Source organism: Achroia grisella, unplaced genomic scaffold, assembly GCF_030625045.1.
Source record: "Achroia grisella isolate CSIRO2021 unplaced genomic scaffold, CSIRO_AGI_Agris_v1 utg567, whole genome shotgun sequence".
Classification (NCBI taxonomy): Eukaryota; Metazoa; Arthropoda; class Insecta; order Lepidoptera; family Pyralidae; genus Achroia; species Achroia grisella.
Genome location: NW_026712947.1, coordinates 263,661 through 286,256, shown reverse-complemented (window position 1 = coordinate 286,256; position 22,596 = coordinate 263,661). Strand labels below are relative to the sequence as shown.

Genomic DNA, 22,596 nt, shown 5'->3' with positions numbered 1-22,596 from the left:
ATATTCTGATTATATTGCAGCGTGTTGAGGAGTGCGTGCGCGCTGCGGGGCGCGGACGTGTGGGCGGCGGGCGGGCTGCGGGCGGCGGCGTGGTCGCGGCGGGCGCGCTGCGTGTCGCGGTGGCAGAGCGCGGCCTCCTCGCAACAGTTGGTGGCGCACGTGCCCGCGCATTGCGCCGCCATGCTCCAAATTCTGGATGACCTCGGTAAGCTCATACTTTTATCAGAATTCATGCAATTCTTTATACAGTATTGCATGAAAAAGAAGCATGAATTCTAATGACTAATATTTAAACATATATTTATGTTATATCATAAGTAATTATATACATATATATTCTAACGCCTTTTTTTTAAGTATGTACACAATGTCTTTAAAAATCAGTCGTCAGTAATCCCAGACAATTACTGGAGCAGTATTAACTAATAAACTCTTTTAAAGGTCTAATAACTGATGTTCTATCAAATATATGAAGAAATATATTTTAGTGGTACGAATTTACCAAGTAATGTAGTTACAATAAATGTATGTTTTGATTAATATTTAATTATAAAATATGTTGTCACTTTTTATCTAGCGCCATTTGTAGAGGAGTCGAGTGGAGAGTTGGAAGATTTGTTCAGTCGGGCGGTCGTCATCATGTGCGTGGAGTCGGCTGCTACTGTTGCACTACCTGTGAGTGTACCCACTAAATAGTTTTTAAAAGTATAATATTGATAATATAACTGATATGTTTGCTTATATAAAACTAATTATTAATCGAATCGAAATCTTATTTAACCTAAAAGCCTTACTTAACCTGAAACTAGTGAGTTTCAGGTTAAGTAAGGCTTCGAATTAACCTAAAACACTTAGTTTAGGTACACACAACAAAGTAAAATGTAGATATTGGATGAAAAATAAAATAAATTGTTTAGTAATTTGTAAAATTACTGGGCGTTATCATGTATATAGGCGCGGTTGCTACTCGCTGTCAGATGTGCCGTCAGCTCGTTTCCAGTACCAAATATATATATAAAGGCAAAATAGTTACGTCGTATGTAAGTAGTCAGTGGGTAGTGACGGGTGTTACGTGGTGTTACTTATATTGTTAACGGGGCCTCAACCCGAATAATATCCACGAATGGTACGGGAGGCGGGTTGAAATGGACCGGTGCTCGATTCGCGGGGAGTGATGTGGTGTGCGCGTGCGCAGGCGTGGGTGCGGTGGGTGCGCGAGTGCGGGCCCGGCACGCGCGCGCTGCGGGCGGCCGCGGCGGCGGTGGCCGCGCTCACGCCGCCCGCCTACTGCGCCGCGCTCGCGGACGCAACCGCGCGCACCATGCTAGCGCGACACGGTACGTTAACTAATCTTTACATATACCAAAGTTTTATAGGCCATACAAAAGTTTATATTGATCCAGAAACGATAACTTGGGCATTTTCTAACAGTGCTGACGTTGATTCTCGGTGACTATTTGAAATTATTTTAAAAATTGAAAGTTTTATGATGAATTGAAATATAAATAATTATTTACCAACATTATTGTATTTTCAGTAATTAAAAAGATTATCATAAAAAAATAGAAAATGATTAAAAATTACGGGAAATCCTTGATTTTTATATATAGTTAAGCACACTGAAGAAAATAATATTATTAAAATTGTCCTTAGAACGAATAATTTAAAATGATTTTTCTATAATATGGTATTGAAGTTGTGATGAACGTCGCCAGAATGCGGCGGGTGGGAGGAGGTGCGAGCACGCTGGCAGCGCTGCACGTGGGCGGCGGAGGCGGCGGCCGCGCACGCGCACCTGCACGCCGCCTACGGGCTCGCGCACGCACTCACGCACCGCGACCGTGCGCGCTCCTTCCTCGCGCTGCTCGCGCTCAACATTGACTTGTGAGTACACGCCGGCTGCGCTGCACGTGGGCGGCGGAGGCGACGCATAGCATACCATTATATAGTTGTATATTCTAAAAAGAAAATCAAAGGTGAACTATAAAAATACTCGCCTATTTCTGGCGCCAAGTAGCTAGTTATAACAGCTAATAAACAACTGAAACTAAGAATCGTAACGTTGTAAGGTGTATATTAAGCAGTAAAGTTCCATTATAAGAGTGATGACATATTTGTTCTCTGGAATGGCAATAATGACGATGAATCACGGGTGTCAAAGTGTATAAGTGACCATCATATGAGCCGTTAGCCTGTTTTATTTTCATATTATAAATCTGTGCAATTTTCACAGAGTATTATTGTAATACTATTACTATATTTGTAGCTTGGAAAACGAGGTGATAATAGCCTTATGGATATGCTATGCATGCCGCGCGGTGTGGCAGAGCGTGGACGAGGCCGGAGTGGAGGCGGCCGAGGGAAGCGCGGGGGGCGGCGGGGGCGGTGACGGCGGCGCGGGGGGCGACAGTGTCGCGGAGGTACGAACCCTAGTACATCATGTTGTACCTATACTGTTAGTGTGTGCTAGAGACGTCATAATGTTTCCCTTTTGTTCCCACATATACAACGTTAATCGTAAAGGATGAAAGCCGAGTAGAAAGCTTACGAAATAGAACCATATACTAATAGTAATAATAATGACACTGGACAATTTACACAATGCCATCTATCTAGTCCCGAGCTAAGTCAAACTTGCGTTATGGGTACTAGACAGCTGATATAAATAATTACATTGTGTATAATATATACGGCATGATCACGGGTAAACTGAGAAGCAACAAAAGGTTACATGGTAAATAAAATGTTTTATGTGCAGACATAGACAAGCGAAGACGCGTGAAAGTAAACCAATACTTTCACGCGTCTTCGCTTGTTGCTACTATCGATGTATTATACTGTTTTAAATTTGACGCGGTTATTATTTATAAACTGGTTTACCCGTGATCATGGCGGTTGAAACATTGCCGAAATATCGAGAACTCAGCAAATAAATATAAAACGTGGTATGATCGTGTGATTTTTACTTATTATACGTATTGATGTACATATACTGATTTTGTGATAATATGTATACGCAGGCGGAGGACTGCCGTCGGGCGGCGGGGACGCTGCTGTCGCGGTGGGCGGAGCCTCCGCGCCGCACGCTGCTGCGGCTCGTCACGCTGCAGTCCAGCACTGACTCCCCCACTGCAGAGTTAGTATACATGACTTGTTCTGATAACACCTGCGCAAGATATACATAGATACAATATCTTATAGAAAATCTCCCGCTCTCAGCATTTGGGTATTGGAGATTTAATACCCAAATTCAGAGGACCCGGCTCCGAGTATGTACAGACTCGTTAAGTGTTGATGTGATAACACACGGGCGGCATATATACGCAACTTCGGGGAATGGAGGGGATTGTTAATTATAAGAACTAGTGGCCCTATTTCTAACTACAGTCAATGTAGACTACATTAGATCTTTACACATTCCCCTGGAAACCATAGTTAAGTCTTGGCTTCTTATGGGATAATTTACCTGCTTGACTAGGTGCTAATGCTGCTATTTGTTCCATGGTGTCCCCCAGCGTATATGTACTTTTAGCGCAGACTGGAATCTCATAATCATAAATTAATTTCATATATTGAAAAACTTCACTAATGCCTATAAATTCACCATGTCTTATGTTAACATTAGTGTTTAAAATTTGAACTAAAGATATCTATAGCAATTTATCCTTATCAATTTTCGAGTGTACAAAAAATTACAATAGCATGTTTTACCTGGTCATAATCAGAATAAATATGTATCAGGCACCGTGTGCTGTGCCTGCTGGCGCTGTACATCCTGTCGCCTGGTGAGTCCACCGCGCGTAGTTACAACGCGGCCCTGTCCGCCCTGCCGGCCGGCCGGGCGGGGGGCGCGGCGGGGGCGGGGGGCGCGGGGGCGGCCCCCGATGCCCCGCGCCGCTCGCGCCTGCCTCATCTCGCCGCGCTGCTGTACCCGCGCTCCCGGACCTACTTCGATCTCGAACTACAACTGGCCGTCGACGACTGAATCCTAGTTGTAGCTCAAAACTATATCATGATACTTTTTATATTTTGATTTTATTATGTATTATTAAGTAGTATTCTAATTAAAATATGTATAATGTGAAATTTTCCACGTCGAGTAACGCACTCAACGTGGAAAATGGACTGTGTGATTGGGGTCGACGCCCTCGTCGGCGAGGACGATGTCATGTGTTTTTGTGCAGCGAGATAAGAATGGAGCGTAACAATTGAAGGGAGATTTGCTAATATTATAGCTTTTGGTATTATCGGGGTCGTCACGAACGTGACTCGAGCGGTTTATGACCATGTGTAGATACTGTAAGTCAAATTGTTCATTAAGATTATTATGTAGGACATTTTAGCCGCTTATGAACTTATTTTTTTTATAGTATAATTTTTTCCCTACCGTCCAGTTCAGTATATCGATCCAATAACAACAAACTGGCAATAAAATCAATTTAATTACTTTTTTTTAAGCCAGTTTATTTACAGTGTATATTTATATAGGCGTCTATGTCTAACATTACCTGAAAATCCCGTGCATGAACAACTATTGCCATGCACACATTTAGGAAATTGAGATTTAAAGTTTTATTAAAAAGAATTTTGCTTTAAAAAAGAAGATCGACTAGACATTAGCATTCATATGTCCAATGTGAAGAAATGAAAATTGTTGCACTACAACAAATCAGTATCAACGTAGATATATGAACTGTATGAGTGAAGAAGATATGATAGTCTGTAGAAAGGACGAAGATAATCTTTTATAAGACTTAGACGACTGAATATGTAAGTGTGACCTCACCAAATAATGTAAAGGATAATTAAAATCTTAATTACTATTAGCTTGTATATTAGTAAATAATAGGATATAGAAATGATTCCCGAATGGACTAGTCCCCAATTGTAATGTTAATTATCGCAATATACTATGTTGTAGTATTTTAGAATATGCTATTTTTTTTATATGTATTTTATCTTTTTGTTTTCCATTATCATATGATTTTGTACATTTTATTATACTACGTAATTGACAAAATCAATACTCTAAAATTGTTTGATATTAATACGTGGTGTAAAACCTTTATGGGGTATAAACGACGAACGAAAATTGCGCGGACGAGAGATTGCGAAGAGTATGATTTCACACACTTGTTAGTGCAGAATACTAATAAAATTCGGTCAAGTCAGACTAGTACCAAGTGACTGCGATTTTTATTAATATATAAAGAAATGAATCGATTTATTTATCTATGCTTTATGGCCAATGATATAAAATTGTAAACTGTAATTAAATAAGAACTATTGAATATGAATATATGGATTTTGCTAGAGCGATGTCTATTATGCGCTAGCGTATTAACGCTTTAGTTTTCCATTAAAATACCTTTTAAAATTTAATCGAATTTAAATATAATTATTATGACAATACCTTGCAATCCCTGTTGGGCATTGATCTCTTCTCAAAGTTCCTCTTACTTTTAGGAAGAAGAATTATCCTTATTTTTGTTTGATTTTTTCTCTTCACCTTTTGTCGGGGTTACGGTCAGTCAGTCAGTTGCGAATAGTCTTCTACAACCCCGACGGCGCTGGTCCGCCTATGCAGACTCCTTCTCATTTAGACGATTTAGCCGATGTTAGGTGTGACAACACTATCTTGGTGACTTGTATTTGTGTTGTGTTTCAAAATATAATTTAGTAATCCACAAAGTAAATTAATTTAAATACCCACACATAACTCACATTGATTTATTGGTACCGACTACCAATAAATCAAAGTGATCAGTTGTGTGATAATAATAATAATAATAATCATCAGGACAATTGATACAGCGCCATCTAGGTCCAAATTAAGCTAGCTAATAGCTTAATTTGGACCTAGATGGCGCTGTATCAATTGTCCTGATGCTTGTGTTGTGGGTACTAGACAACTGATATTGAATTTCGTAAATACATACATATTATACATAGCCATGCAGACCGATACAAACAATTACCATGAAACATGTACTCATGAATACAAATGTTTGTGCCATGCGAGGAATCAAACCCGCGAAATTGGAAGTAAGGCGGTGTACTAAACCGCTAGCCAACCGAGGCCGTTAGGTTTTGTTAATATATGTTTGTTATCATCTGTTTGTAAAGTTTTAAGATCATTAAATTGTTATTTTGAAATAAATAAATATTATTATTATTAAATATGGAAATATATAATTTCGTGCAACGTCTATTCTTGTTCTATGTTTAAAACATTTATAATCCTCCATTTTGGTTGTTATAATAAAAATCAAAATGGCAGAAAAATAGTTTATTTGTTTCAATAAAATATATCTTATTTTTAAGTATTAAATGTTCAAAATTGCAAGTCAAGTTGACTTCTTGAATCATAATGATTGTATGTGATCAAGTGGTGCTATAAAGCCATGTAATTTTTATATGAATAAAACTAGAAATTTAATTAAAAATTGGTTTTTATTTCATACAGTATACTTTCAGTTTGACTTATAAATATGACTAGTAGAAATAGAATGTAAATATGTAATACCATAGAATAAATATTATATCAGATGGGACAGTCAAAATCATAGTTGACAGTCGATGTCGTGCGACACTTGATATGTTCATATATCACTCGATATAGCCAGTCATTAGTATTATGGTTTGTTAACGATGTTTCTATCACCAGAGAATCGGTTAATAATAGTAATATCTTAGGATAATTCACCCAGCGCCATCTAATCCAAAGTAAGCAGAACTGTGTTATATGTACTAGACAACTGATATACATAGATTGTTTTTTTAATACATACATAATATAGTTACGTAGTAAACACCCATATCGATACAAACCATTATACTCATGAATACAAATTGTACCGTGAGAGGAATCGAACCTGTGACCATCGGTTGTAAAGCGGTTTGCTAACCACTGGACTACTGAGGCCATCAAATATTTAGTAATAATAGGTAGAAATTTTATATGTAGTAATATTTATTCTATAGTAATATAAAACATAATAAAAATATATATTACGTACAAGACACTGTTGCTTACTACTGATAGTATAAATAACAGTAAAATTATGTTTACATAGATATAGTTAGATTACGCGCTTGTGAATATAATTTTGAATAGGTTAGACACTGTAGCGTCTAATTAATGTATAATATATTAGTGCAAGTTATAGTTTGATATATGTAAATAGCTTTTGTAACATCAATGCAAACATTGAAACAGGATTACACGTACAGAGTGAAAACTTTAGCCAGTGCTCATTTTGTAAACTTGTTACCCGTTACATAAATAAACGACTGCTATAAATAATATTAGATATTATCGTTATCAGTAAATATTTAAAGTAGGGAAGAATCTAGTTCATGTTTTCCTTAAACAAATAAACATTAATCTTATAATTCTAAACTATAAACATCCTTATATCTATGAATGTTGGAAAATAAAAATGCGTTTAGAATAGTCTCTCACAAAACACTACCTTCATAGTGTCAGGAAATTCGTTCTCCACGTGCATTGCCGGGATACGCCTTCTACACAGATATCTCTACATACTCAGGAAGGGTTCTGTCATTTTCTTTCAAATGAACAAAAGAACTTGAAAGAACAAGACAAAACAAATCTACAGCTACAATATATTTATTAAGCGACCTACACACGACACTAAAGTCAAGGACAATATCGGACTAGTGGTGGCAGTTTCCTAGATCGTCTCAGCCAGTTTACACACCCTGAATGAAAACAAATATATGTAATTAGGGCTAACTCTTGCCTTAAAATTAGAAATAATGGTGTTCACATTAAAGTCAGTTTTCTAATGTATAGGAGACGAAAGATGTTCTCTTTCCTAAATCATCTATGTTAGTATTATATCAGAGTAGTAGTAGCGACCGTAGGTACTGAGGCGGTAAAATGTAAGTAAAGTAAATGTAAATGTATAATGGACCAGTGGATAAGACCCAGTTTTCACAGCCTACATGAAAAAAAAAAAAAGAAGCGCCTCCCATGCCTTAAAGTTTCTAAATTGACTTTTAACGTCTTACTATTAAAGTCTTTTTTTTCTGAATGTACAGAACAGAATACAAGAGATAGGTACTTCCATCCCTAAAAATTAATAAGTCGTCTAAGTTAGCATTAAAATTAGCAAATTAAGGTTTTCTGTCGACTGTTTATATAAGCTCCCAAGTTCTCAACAAAGTAGGTCTTAGACCTAAACCTTAAAGGGACGTGTACACACACTCCCTTAAAATGGCTTATTTGTATATCTACTCTTTTAACGTAGTGATTACTTGCTCAATAAATGATTTTGTATTTGGTGAAATTGGGGCCGATTTTACCATCATCACAACTGCTCCAATATTGCCCATGATTTTAGTGTTGTGTTTACAGCGTTTTAACCCTTTATTTTCTAAACTAATAATAAATAACAAAGAGGAAATATTTGATTTTTTATATGTAATTGTTGAAGTCAAAAATAAGGCGACTGATTTTTAAATCTATCACTTATAGAATATAATAGTTACGTTGTCGTTGATTGTCTTTGACATTAAAAAAAAACTTAGGTATTTCTATTTTAGATTTCTAGATTATTTACTACTACAAGTTTAATTATAAAAATAAATACCTAATACCTTCTAATAATTCGAAACTCTTTATATAATCTAACGCAGTTAGTTTAAGCATTAAGAATTACTGTTTTGCCATAGTTAAGCGAAGGGTGAATCGCGGAGCGATCTTACAAATCAGATTTGCACTCTTTGTAATGGTAGTCCACCGAAACGGCTTGATTGATCAAGACCAAAACTTCATCAAAGGTCGTTCTTCAGCTTCCATCGTTTACCACTTTTAAAAAATCCGAGCGGTCAAGGACGATTTTTTAAGAACAAACGCGCTCCGCTCAACATGCGACATGGTGTGTAAACAACACACCAGTAACAAACCTAGTTTTATTAGTACGATTTCTTTAAAATAAACGCCTAATCATCACCACCTTATCATCAATGATAGCTAGAAATGTTTAATGACTATCTAGCTAAGCTATCGTTACAGGCACTTCGTTATGTCTAACTAATGTACAATGTCTGCGAGGAATAATACCAAACATTATCAGACAGTATCTTATCACTATGTTACACAATCTACATTAGAAATAAATCTGTTTTATGATATATTGCTTCCTAGACTATATTCTAGATTACCTTGCTTTAACACAGTTTCTATTAGTAAGTGAAGTAGGTAGTTTTCTTACTGTGATATTTTTAAACAATTATGCATAGTGTCAACAGTTGTTGGTTAAAAAAATATTTTTTTCTTATGTAACTCGTTGAATAAACATTCTATATATAATTAAAGGTGAACACGCACATTTTTACCGCGACCTCGAATGCAGTAAACTTCAAAAACCACTCTGTTATCCGATTTCATCTACATTTGTTTATATAGAAGATAGTCTATGTCCATCTTCGAGTTACAGTTCAGGCCTTTAGTTGTGGTAAAGTAACAAATAGACAGACATATTTGCATTTATAATTTTACCACAAATACCACCTGCGTTAAAATTATGTATTAATAAAAAATAAACATTATGAGTGATGAAATTTATTTTGAAATAAACCTAAAGTACCAACTTTTAAATAAAAAAAGAATCATCGAAATCGATTCTGAGGTAACACAAAAGATGCAGTCAAATGTCAACCTCCTTATTTTTTTGTCGGTTGACAATCACATTTTTGCGACGCAAAATTTTATAAGATATTAATTAGAGAGTAAATTATTGTTTGTATTTTTTTTGTCATTATTGTAATGTCAAGACGAGTCAATAAGATTCTATTTTATTTCTAATATAACACGCAATCTCAGCACGCAAAAATAAGAGCATGTTCACCTTACTCAATAGCGCATTCTATTAATGTTTTTTTATCACGTAGATACCCTGTAATATCACTGCCATATCACAACCAGCAAGCTGACGGCAGAATTACATGCGACAGAGGTACCCACGCAGACGTGACTACGTTTCAAGTCAATCGGAATGATCGAGATGATCGAGAATGATCATTACCTTAATTTTAAGATTAACTATTTAGAAGAAGCTAGTCTCTTTCCGTTGTAATGTATAATGAGTGCTAAAACAGCCGATACAGAGGCGACAGCGCTAGCTTTCTTGGCGCTGAGGGCGCCGCCCCATAGCCAGCCCGGGGGCAGCCAGCTGACCGCGTGGATGACGTCCAATATCAGCTTGGTGGATGTCATACACGCCTGTCTGTACTGGGCTGGTGCACACTTGGTGCGTTGCGGCGATTTGAGGACCTTCGCTTTTGAGTGCAACGCGCGGATGGACCTGTCACACAAATTTATTGTTATTAAACTCAAACTGAAAATATCTTTATTCATGTAATTACATAAAAGACACTTATGACAAATCTAATTATATGAATTTTATGTTAATTTATCCCCTTAGGAGTGGAATTTATCAAAATTCTTTCTTAGGGGATGCCTACGTCATAGTAGCTTTATGCATGCAAAGTCTCAGCCCGATCGGTTTGACAAAGTTTCATACAAATTTTCATCCCCTATTTTATCCCATTGGAGGTAGAATTAACCAAAATCCTTAGCGGATGCCTACGTCATAACATCTATCTGCATGCCAAATTTTAGCCCATTGGTTTGGGCTGTGCGTTGATAGATCACTATGTCAGTCACCTTTCAGTTATATCTATTTAGATAATAATCTACAGTAATAATAATAATATTGTAGGACAATTTACACAACGCCATCTAGTCTCAATGAAAGCAAAGCTTGTGTTACCTTTAACAGATATAAATACATAAATACATTTTATTTGTAAATACACACATAATATACATAGAAAACACACAGACCTATACAAACAATCATACTCATGACTACAAATGTTTGTACTGCGCAAGGAATCGAACCCACGACCGTCGGAATTAAAGCGGTGTGCTAAACCGCTAGACCACCGAACAAAGTTTGAATGTTATATTCATTTATATTTAAGCAACAGCCTAAAAAATAAGTTACAAGCTTCTAGCTTTAAAAATGACGATACTTCCAGAAACCTTTCATCTTCTCTTGCAATTCCTTACAACCCTATTTTCGCATTAAAAAGTAGGCTATATCCTTTTTCTGTGTCTAGACTAATTGTGTACCAAATTTCATTGAAATCGGTTTAATAGTTTTGGCGTGAAAGCGCGACAGATAGAGTTAGGTACTTTTGCATTTATAAAATATTTTAACCTAAACATCTATACATATAAATAAAATTGGAGTGTCAGTTTATAATATTGAAATAACCGTTTTTTACTACATACATATTAAATACGGTACATACACCAATATATTATTTTTTACAATTTACGTCTGTCTGTCGGTCTGTTTGTTCCGGCTAATCTCTAAAATGGCTGGACCGATTTTGATGGGACTTTTTTTGGCAGGTAGCTGTAATAAGGAGCAACTTAGACTACTTTTATTTTAGAAAAATAAAGTTATATATTAACCACGCGAACGAAGTCGCGGGTACAGCTAGTACCTAATAAGGTAAGGATTTTACGTGCTCTAAAATCGGTTGAATCTGAAAATCAGTGTTACGTTCTCTAAACAATCTTCTACACTGAGCTTACAACCTATTTGTATTGATGCCGATCACACATAATGGCACAAACTTGTTAATCTTATATCGAACTATTTATTGTCTATATTTATAATAGAGTAATTGTGTGTGATTTGTAACAATAAAATAAAACAGTTATCTAATCTATCTATTGCGAGTAGTTCTTTTTAATTTTTTTTCATTTTCTTATAATAATTTTATACCCATTTTAGCCCTTAGTGAAGAAATTATTGGTTTCCCATACAAACTTGCATCCCTGTTTTCAACCACTTCCAGATTAAATTATTTAATTAATATTAACATCGTGACATAATCTTCTACGTCGTTAAATTTCATTAGGTGCAGCTGTGATACTGTAGGTATATATATTATATATATATATATATATATATAAACTCATAAAGTTATAAGCAGCGAGTCAATGCCGAGATGACTAATTACCTGATAAATCCGACGAAAGCGGAAAGCGACCAGAACAACTTATGCGCTGTCCTCACCCTGAAGTCCACATCCTTGGAGACCACAATGATGCCGACGTCAATAAGGAACATGACCTTCTCTGCTTGCAAGTATAGCAATGAGAACACGCTATTTGCTACACCAATGGGTCCCCATATCGGTCCATCCTGTAACACAATATACAAATGTAATAAAAAAAATGTACGGCATAGACATTATTGTAAGAAATCATTTGTAGTCAAAGTAAAAATGAAATTGTTGAATTTGATTAAAAAAAAAACCAATATACCTATTATAACCTAAAAATGTAATTAGTCTGTGGTCTGTATTCTGTAGTATTAGAGAGTCTGTAAAATGTCGAGTTGTTAAAATTAGTGGAAAAAAAAGTTTTGAAGGTTGTTGTAGTGAAATAATTCCTTCAAATATTGTGTAAATAATTATTGAATATTGTAAAATGAATATTGAATATAATACTCCTAGATGAGGTAGGCATTGTTTTTTTTTTTTTGGTGATAATGGAATGGTGGGCCGTCTGCGCTAACGGTTTACGCTGGCGGGGCACCAGTAGAGGATGATAAAATGAGCATGAGGTCAGGTCAGTTAGACTATCATGACATATTCATCAGGAATTTATCACGATTGTTTCCAGGGGGAACCGCGTGGACGTCAACCCAACATTACTTGCAATGTACCTTACAGTGCAGGTAATAAGGTCAACACCACATTACTAACGCCCGCATATTACTGACCATATTTGAATGAAACAGGGCTTAAATCCAGTAAGCTGTATTATAATAGACATTTCTATCATAGGAGATAGATAAATAAAAATTTACACATAAATTATAGATATAAACTAGATTGGAACCAGTATATTTTATGGTTTATAACTCGTAAATCCAAAAATGTATCCGTAAGTCGTAGTTATAATAGGCCGTTCTCGATATATTTGTGTTTTAATTTATTTAGGTCATTTTATTATTATTTGTAATTTTAGTAAAAAAGTTGTTTACTAATCAAATCAAATCAAAATATCTTTATTGATGTAGGTTTATCAGACACTTATGATAATCACTTATCATATAATCTACCGTCAGTACCATATGTAGTTTGAGTCGAGAATAATTGAAATGAAACTGCAATATTTTGTTTATTGAATTTGTATTCTTGAAGATGTTTGTACCGTGCGAAGAATCAAATCCGCGATCATCAGAAGTAAGCCTGTGTATCGATGAATCGATAGACCACCGAAGCCCTCACATGAATGTGATGACCACCAGCATACTCTACGGTTTAATTTCTTTTACTCTGTTTACTATAGGATATAGTAGGGATACCCCCCTGAATAAGTGGCGATCCACAATCCCATTTCTAGATCATTTAACAACTATAAATAATTGAAGAGTGCGGTTTCAGAGGAGCTTGCTCCCGCGTACACTTAGATTGTGGAATGAACTTCCTGCCGAGCATTTCCCACGAGACTACAGCATGGGGTTTTTCAAGAAGGGTATATTAAGGTTTTTTAAGGGTCGACAACGCGCACGTGATACTTCTGGTGTTTCAGGCGTTCATAGGCTACGGTAACCATTTACCATCAGATGGACCGTATGCTTGATTGCCACCATCGTAGTATAAAAAAAAATAAGTATGTACCACCATGTATTGTAATCACTAAATTTTTAATTGAAATGGTTGATGAAAATTGTAATTAATATCTTAAGATACGAAAAAGATCGACAGCGCTATATATAAAATTGAAATCACAGAACAAAATAATCAGCAATCATAACTTGAATGGAACAGTCCCTACAAGCAAGCTAATATGCACCTTATACATATATGCATGAAAGATCAGAATATAACTACTGAACCTGTTTCCCGAGTCCATACGCGACCCAAGTCTTCAAAGCGGTTGCATCGTCAAATAAGCGTGTTGCAGCGCGCGCCGCCGACAGCTTGGCACTTGCGGTCATCAAGTCCTTCCTCTCTGCTGATGATCCCCATAACTTCAACAAGTAGCTCGCTAGTGATACCACCTGTTATATATTTGTAATATTAAGTATATAATCCGCCTACGAAGTGCAATAAAATATATGTATATTGTACAAGATTATCTTTATATAGTAGGTATAAAACAAAAAGCCCGCCGCTGTCTGTTCGCTTATATCTTTTAAATTATCCTACGCATTTTAATGCAGTTTTCAGCAATACATAGAGTGATTCAAAAGGGAGGTTTATATGTATAATACATGCATGTTATAGTATGGAACAAGTCGAGAAATTAAAATATTTGTAATGCATCCGTGAGAAGCTGGGACGGGTCGTTAGTTATTATAAAATAGAAGTAAAGAGGAAGAAGGGAAGACCAAGGAACAGCTATATCAACTAATTAAAGACTAAATTGGAGTCGTGCCACAACAAAAATTAAAAGGCATGGTAGAAGATCGTGGAAAGTGGTTACAGCTCCACCGACAAGCGCGAGTTATAACTCACAAGGATGTAAGTTGTAAATAAAAATTATTATCATTGTTGTTGTTTTTAATTGTTCTTAATCCTGCTTGTATTATGCCTTCTTAGATGACAGTACATTTACTGGATACAAAATACCTACAATCTACCCCTAATAAAAGCAACACAGAAGAGGAGAATGGAGTCTTAGTAATAGGGGCTGGCTATATTGCTAACAAGTCATGTCAGGATGACTTCCAATGTTCCAAGCTCCACCAGGAAGCTATTGTTATGGTTAATTCATGGTAAATTCACCACGATGACCTTCCTGACTTGACTTGTAATATACATGACTATAGTCCTATTTCCACTGGTGCCTAGTCAGCGTATACCTATCGTTAGCGTAAGCGAAGACACCATTTCAAATTCACCCGTACAGAATCTAGTCAGTAATAATAAAGCCAAATCTCTAAAGATCTATTTGAGCTATCAACGTTATGCCTGTCTTTAAAGCTATTTCCTTCAAAAAATAATATTAGGCAAAATAGTTTTAGTTTTTAAATATTATGAATAACGAATTAATAGATATTATAGTGTGAATTGTAGAGGTTGTGAATTCGATTTCTACGATAAACTGTTGGGTTGACCTTGAAAATCATCAATCATGCGTGTTCAGATCGTTTATCTCTGGAACTGCACACTACACTTCTTTAAAATGTCTTACAATATATTCAGGTAATATCTACCTACATATTAGTAGACATATGTTAAATATTCAAACTAGACAGTAAAAATAACCGTTAGTAAGTAATAAACATCAACCTACCTTATCACGGTTGACGTGACTTTGTAGCAGATCACAGAATTCATTCACCACATCCATAGCTACAACACTAATGTATAACTATATAAATAATATATGTAATAATAAAAGAAACGAGTATGTGATACGAAATTCTGAACTATAGTCACGAGACCTAAACAATTTTATCGTAAGTCATATCTGTGTGATAATATAAGATATAGTATATTCGGTAGTTAAGTGTCGAACGTCCAAGTACATTAAAATTTGCACTTGTTATAAAACCTCTTATGAAATTTGTATTAAAACTTAGATTGCAGTAAACTACAATAATATTATTATATTTTACATTCTCCGGCATATCACAACATCAATAAAGATTTATACTGACAGTATTATAATGAATGACATCTTATATGACCTAGTAAATGTGTTTATGTGTGTACAATCGCGTTCTAGATTGTTTATAGCATTTATTTAATTCTCTATATTGTCCCAACATTTTACATTGAAAACGTTTAATTCCCGAACATATTGGATTTTGTTTAATTCCTTTACCATTAGCATAGGTGACTTCAAAATATTCAGTGCGGAAACCTGACCACCGCCACTGGAACTCACGACCTCATACCATTGGTGATCAAATTTCGACAGTTATTGAGTCTACGCCCAAATTCCCTACCGTCAATGAGTCTACACCCAAATTGCGACACGTGTTTCGCCTCTGTATATCATCAGGCATTGAATAGTGTTCAGATATAGCTTGGAACCCTAGTATTGACTGTTCGATGACCAAACAGCGACTAATAGTCGATACAAGACGGAAATGGACTTCCATGAAATAACACCTAATTTTATTAAATGTATATTTCCGTTCCAAAATAAAAATGAAACAATTCTAAAAAGTATAAAAACGTTTTAATACAATTATTCATATATACATATATATTAGTGTCAATTATTACATTCATATAAACCGACATTATCTTCGTATTAAATACAAAATTGTGATAAATTTTATTTATCAAAAGTACATACATATACTTCTTTGTGAACATTCACAGTTCATGAAATATTGACAAAATTAAAGTGGCCATAGTTCATTTTAACAGAAACCTTATTAAATTTATATAGGTCGGATTATTACTTTCATAATGTTTAAAATAATTAATTCAGATTAGATTTTATACAAATCACTTTTAAAATCTAAAGCATCTATTAAAGAACATCATGATTTACGTAATAAATTCATTGTTATACAATTTTTATCTATTTTTGTTACGATTATAACAATTTATTAAAGCCTTGCGTCTGTGACGAAATCTAATTGTTAATACCATTTGCGCTGTAGCATGGTGCGGGTGACAGTTTCATTAACGTTTCGTTTCACTCTTAAAAGTTGCCGCGATTTACAAATTATGACTTAGTATTTCAGCTGTACCACATTCGTAATATATTAAATAATTAATAACCGTATTAAATTAAATGTAGCAATTGTTAAATAAAAAATTAATAACTGTCACCCGCACCATGCTACAGTGCACACAGGATAGTCACATAAATTTTAATAGAACAGAGTTTGCAGGAAGTCATTGCCAATATATAAAAACTCTTATTTTATACAAGTATAATTTATATTATAACGAATAGTCTTTATACAAAATTGTATTAAAATATAAAAAATAACTCTTCAAATATTTATATTTGAAGTATGCCGACGGGGTATGAAGGTTCAATATAAAAAAAAAATATTTTTCATATACTATATATAAAATAAATACACATCTCTGTGAATATATATATTATATATAGTCAAGATAATAAGAATAATTGCTTCAAGGGAGGCTTGCTATTGCCTGGTCCGATGCTCCACCATCCCAGACTACAGCCCACCCTATTGGCACAAGGATCTAAAAAATGCGACCAAAAGTCGTCGCAACATTCTGGGAGAAATAGATTTAGTTGCCATTGAAACGAAAGAAGAAGACGAAGAATAAGAATAAAGATTGATATAGAATTTATTATAGTTCATTGATTTGGCAAAGCTTGACTATATTTTTGTTTACTGTTACACTTATGTATATTTTACTATATAATATATTTACAGATAAATACTTTATCTATGTCCATCATAAAAAAATATAAAATTGATACGTTAAATAGTACAAAACAAATTTATTATAACACAACTGTGTAACAGCACACAATAAAGGAACATTAATTAAATTTGTACTCAATGGAAGTTTTAAAAAAATGCAAAACGGAAGTCAAACTTAAACATAATCTACATCTATACGCGCATATAATCCAAATACAAAATGTTTATGAAACATTTTAAAATCACACTTTCTTGATCCGTCTAAATGTAGTCAGATACTCGGTCAGCCGAAGGGTTGCCATAAAGCGAATCCCATTAACACTGGCGTATTTCTTTAATTATAGGAGCTCACAGAATATAAACACTTCAGATTTATCTGTAGCTTTATGGTGAGTTAGTTGCGTCTTCATCTTTGCGACATAAAGCCATAATTTTTTTTATATGTCCAATTTATTTTCCATTAAGTCACGTATGCTGAGTTGGTAATTGATGAATAAAGAACTTATCTATATATCTATGTATATCTCTATCTATCTATCTATATATCATTTCCAAAACTGGCGGAGCGTTGCAACCAAATGCACCAATCGAAGGAGTCGCATACGGCAATTGTTCGACGAGCCGAATGTACGACAGTACTAAGTCCCATATCACCATCCCTAACCAGACATATAAATAGTACACCATTACATAACTATCTTAATAACCGTTTCCTCGCGAAATACATTGCTATACCAATAATTGAGGAGGTTGTCGCGATGGCCGCAACAGTGGTAGCGCCCAGCTTCTCACCCCAGAGCCAACCGGATGGCAGACAGCTGACCGCGTGAGCAATGTCCAGGCACTGTTTACCGGCAGTAACGAATTGCAAGGCTAACCGCACATCGAGTTTCCGCCGCGCGTCCGTGTCGCCGTTCTCTGATGATTTCTTAAGGCAGTCGCGACTCCAGGAGAGTTGGTGGATCGAGCGGATTGTCCTGTGAATTAAAATCTTCATTTAGTTCAATAATTATGTCTGCAATCTTCCATTTATTTCTTCGTCTCATTTGTTTTCAGTTATTTCTCTCTCTCTCTTTCTCACACATATTTATCTTTCCATTTCACGCAACGTCCCATTTCATACATCATTCTATTCTATCCTAATTACATAAATAATTAGCTTAATTAACATTTTTCAATAGTTATATGAACAATCTCTACAATTCACATCATTACATTATGTATGAATAATGGGATTGTACAATTTTGCTTTAGTATCTTGAAAAACATGTTTTTTACTCAACTTTCAATAATTTAAGTTGATTCATTATTAACATTAAATTAATCCGTGCAACAGGTTTTTAAAATTACATAGCAATATTAAAACAACAGTGAACGTTGATACAACATTTTGCTCTTTCTTGTATTATGACTAGGTTTGTTGCCGGTGTGTTCTTTGCACACCCACGTCACATGTTGTGCGGAGCGCGTTTATTGTTAAAAACTCGGCCATTAAAATTAAATTATTTTCAGTAATGTGTGAATTATTTTCAGTTTCCGCCATGCTGTCTATGGCAACCTTTATCACCGATCATTCCTCAATGACACACATGACCGATCGGAATTTTTTCAGTGGTAAACGATGGAGGAATATCTTTCGACGTTCGATGAAATTTTGGTCTCGATCGGTCAAGCCGATTCGGAGGAATATACTGACAGAGAATGCAAATTTGATCTCTAAGATCGCTTCGCGCTTCGCACTCTACTATGTAAACAAACTGGCTTAAAGAAAAAGAAATTCAGTTGAGTTTCATGGCAGTTCTTCTCGATTGAATCTGTACAAACTGTACGATAGGAAAAAATATTAATACAAAAAATTTTACGTTCATAAGCTACAATATTCTACATGAATATTTTTTTTATTTGATTTGATTTGATTTGATCTATTCACTTACTGTATTAGGGAGATGTAGAGACTGGCGGCCCATAGTCCTGTGCTGATTGTATCAAAAGTGTATGCTGTTTGGGGGCTCAGTTTTAGAACACCCACGTCATTCAGCCAACATACTTTTTCTACAGGCAGGAATGCTTGGTCCACCATGTTGGCGAGAACACCTAATATTGCTGCTACTCGTGTTGGCTCCTACAAAATATGTAATTTATTTAACTTTAATGCACACAATACAAAATATAGTACAATACATTTGACAGACACCATGCAGCATTTTCTACATGTCAACCATAAGTGGTGAAGAGAGTAATCGCTAGTGGTGCAAATATAATGAATGATAAACATCTACACTTGCCGCCTAACGTCCGGTGAAGCTGTAAAGGCACTCTGCGGCTAACAGCATTAGAACATAAAAAAAAGACAGTGTAAGATGATAGGATGTAAGTAAAGTAAGACTGTTTAGCCCGCCATGCAAATTAAACAGGAGTTAACTGCGGGAATAGACCGCGTCGAGCTCGATCTTATTTTAAAATATGAATATACAAACTTAGTAATCAAATCTAATAATCATAAATATAATCGTGAGTATATTAGTAAAATGTCAAATAACAGCATAGAAAAAGTACAATTGAAACTATATAAATCTAAAAATATCATAGAATTAGTAAAGTTGCTTTCTGAAAGCATGATATAAAAATAGTGGAATAGCAATGTTACACCTTTGATGTATAAATAAATGGCTCAACTAACCATCATATAATTTAACACACATTTATACATGAGATACGAGATATAAATACATAATTAATAACAACAAATTTCTGCCAGTAACATATATGAAGACATGGTTAAAAAATAGTTATAAAAGAAATCTTTAAAGATTTGATTGAAATAATTAATTGGTGACAAGAATACAACATGATTGACACAGTAATCGAGAGAACAACTAAAGTCCATCTCACAAATCAAATTGATCGTAACATACAGATAAAACTGGACTTTGTTATATTTACAAGATAAAATATTTAGTGTAAACAAGTTTTTTATTATAGTTTTATAATACACTTCTAATATCAATTTTATCATGTATATATCTGTACTATAGTCCAAGAGAGTATAATACAATTAAATTGGATTGAGTGGCTTACATTATAGTACATGGATACAATCAAATAGACCAAGATATTGAAGTTGATTTAGTTTTTGCTTTATTTAGCATATTTAATAAACAATTCTAGTTTGTAATGCAACTGCTTAAATATTATTGAAAAAAAATACTATTGAGATAAGTAATTTAATATGATTGTTGAAGATATTTAATGATGAGATGATTTTTAATTGGTTCAGAAGGTAAGTGAGATTTTCAATAGTTCAGTAAGGTACATGAAATGTGTATGTGTGTATGTTTTTATTTATTTATTCTTCTGCACACTAAATTGTATATACGGCGAAATTAATGCCTGATGGCATTCTCTATCAGTCAAATGTCCTGTTGGACAGTATTTAATGTCTGACAGTGAACCATAGAGTTACATTCTTATTTCAAATTAGTTTAAAAATATATATGAAAACTATTTTCTACATATTCTAAATTTAAAGACAACTGTCTTCCAAATAATATGGCTATAAAAAAATATTGTTCCTTACTCACATGCCTGCCTAGACCATAGTTGTATGTGTGTCTTATCATAGGAACATCATCAAACAGCCGCAGCATAAGTCTAGCATTGGAGAGCCTAGACCCAGCTGCCTGCCATGCCTTCTCATCTTTAATGCAGCCATATAGCTTGAATACATAGCAAGCTAATCTCACCACCTGCACACACAAAATGTATTATTCATTAATTTACATGTCATAGACAAATTAATACAATAAACATAATGCAATGTATTCATAACCAAAAATAAAAAATAAAACATAAAAGCATAAACTTGTAATGCCACATTATGGTATGTTCATTCTTATAAATGTTTCAGTAAGTTTCTTCTTTTCCCTGACACTTAAAAACATTAATTTAAGATTTCAAGACATTAGTACTAGTCATTTAAGCTGTGTTGATATATCAATAACTTATTATAAATAACTTTCATGCTTTGGATATTGCACACAATGTTCAATATTTATTTTATATTGTGCCGGTTATAGAAAAGTTGCGAGGTAAGAGATTGAGCTGATATGGGCATGTTATGCGGAGGAACGAGGATCATGTCTTATGGAAAGTGTATAATATGAATGTGGATGTAAAGGGAGGAGACGCCCTAAGAAAAGATGGGTGGATTGTGTGAAAGATGATATGAATAAAAGAAGAGTATGTTAAGATATGACGACTAATAGAGAGCAGTGTAAGAGAATGACTTACTGCGCCGACCCCAAATAATGGGATAAAGGCAAGCAATGATGGATAATGATGCATAAAATTAATTAAAAGTTTTTATAATTCCTATTTTTTCTATAGTACAATATATTACTATAGTAGATATTTACTTTATTAGATAATTATTCTATAATATAGTTGTTCATTATATATCATATTGGAAACTATTATTTTTCATTTCATATACTATTATCATTCATAATGGTGTAACAGGCGCTCTCTTAATATACTGATTATTAAATGACCAAAATTTTCCAATACGAATTTCAAGGCTGCGATATATTCACATACTTTACCTTATCTCTCCCGTTATAGCTCTCCAAGAGTTCGCAGATATCTTCCAGTGTCGAAGACATATTCGCGTAAACTTAGATCGCACTAGTAGCACACGTCGCGAATTCTTCCTACTGATAACTTATCAAGTGTAACTTCTATAACACAAAATGAGGGCCGACTATACCCAGTGTCCATTTAGATTTGTAACTACTATTACATTTTTCGAACAACTCATTTAAAAAGTTGTAGGCCTTGGTTTCGAAGGGCAAGTCAGACAGCAAATATATAAACCGACAGAGAGAACTTTGAAACGAGAAAGCAGCTGATGATTATTTATATTTTTTATTCTGGATCTGGATACAAAATTAATTAACCTGTGCTAATTGACAATATATCAATTTGACGTTGACAGTTACACTTACATATTGTTAAAAACGTTTATCTTCATCTACGGTGCGCTTACACCCGAATGTTCTTCAGTAATTTAGAATTATAAAAAAAAGCACTTATTACACAATTTTTTTCATAGGAAAATAACTTAATACATACCTAGACAGTTATAATTTTAAAATATACTTGC

General features: G+C 34.6%; 3 protein-coding genes across 3 annotated transcripts in view; 1 reads left to right on the top strand and 2 right to left on the bottom strand.

Moving 5' to 3' along the window:
* Positions 1-4,967, top strand: part of LOC131848628 (uncharacterized) — a 36,108-nt gene extending 31,141 nt beyond the window's left edge. The window contains exons 38-44 of the mRNA XM_059198549.1: positions 21-205; positions 578-675; positions 1,196-1,337; positions 1,716-1,884; positions 2,267-2,420; positions 3,021-3,136; positions 3,742-4,967. Coding sequence (XP_059054532.1) covers positions 21-205; positions 578-675; positions 1,196-1,337; positions 1,716-1,884; positions 2,267-2,420; positions 3,021-3,136; positions 3,742-3,985 — 1,108 coding nt within the window. The 3' untranslated portion in view covers positions 3,986-4,967. The remainder of the gene's footprint in view (positions 1-20; positions 206-577; positions 676-1,195; positions 1,338-1,715; positions 1,885-2,266; positions 2,421-3,020; positions 3,137-3,741) is intronic.
* A 4,988-nt stretch (positions 4,968-9,955) lies between these two features.
* On the bottom strand, positions 9,956-15,421 carry LOC131848721 (peroxisomal membrane protein 11C-like). Its single transcript, XM_059198657.1, has 4 exons — positions 15,362-15,421; positions 13,959-14,123; positions 12,070-12,254; positions 9,956-10,334 (listed from the first exon to the last, which is right to left on the bottom strand). The coding sequence occupies exons 1-4, from the start codon at positions 15,416-15,418 to the stop codon at positions 10,073-10,075; spliced, it is 669 nt and encodes a 222-aa protein (XP_059054640.1). The 5' UTR covers positions 15,419-15,421; the 3' UTR covers positions 9,956-10,072.
* Positions 15,422-17,777: 2,356 nt separating this feature from the next.
* Positions 17,778-22,181, bottom strand: LOC131848611 (peroxisomal membrane protein 11C-like). The gene is made up of 4 exons (XM_059198530.1): positions 22,037-22,181; positions 21,017-21,181; positions 19,370-19,557; positions 17,778-18,412 (listed from the first exon to the last, which is right to left on the bottom strand). The coding sequence occupies exons 1-4, from the start codon at positions 22,094-22,096 to the stop codon at positions 18,130-18,132; spliced, it is 696 nt and encodes a 231-aa protein (XP_059054513.1). The 5' UTR covers positions 22,097-22,181; the 3' UTR covers positions 17,778-18,129.
* Between the last annotated feature and the right edge of the window lie 415 nt (positions 22,182-22,596).

Excerpts from the sequence above, each read along its gene's own strand:
- LOC131848611 (XM_059198530.1), bottom strand. The coding sequence starts at position 22,096 with ATGTCTTCGACACTGGAAGATATCTGCGAACTCTTGGAGAGCTATAAC. Across the intron at positions 19,558-21,016 it reads ACTATGGTCTAGGCAGGCAT|GAGCCAACACGAGTAGCAGC; the intron begins GTGAGTAAGGAA and ends CATATTTTGTAG. Across the intron at positions 18,413-19,369 it reads CTCTACATCTCCCTAATACA|GACAATCCGCTCGATCCACC; the intron begins GTAAGTGAATAG and ends TTTAATTCACAG.
- LOC131848721 (XM_059198657.1), bottom strand. The coding sequence starts at position 15,418 with ATGGATGTGGTGAATGAATTCTGTGATCTGCTACAAAGTCACGTCAAC. Across the intron at positions 14,124-15,361 it reads GTCACGTCAACCGTGATAAG|GTGGTATCACTAGCGAGCTA; the intron begins GTAGGTTGATGT and ends AATATATAACAG. Across the intron at positions 12,255-13,958 it reads CGTATGGACTCGGGAAACAG|GATGGACCGATATGGGGACC; the intron begins GTTCAGTAGTTA and ends ATTGTGTTACAG.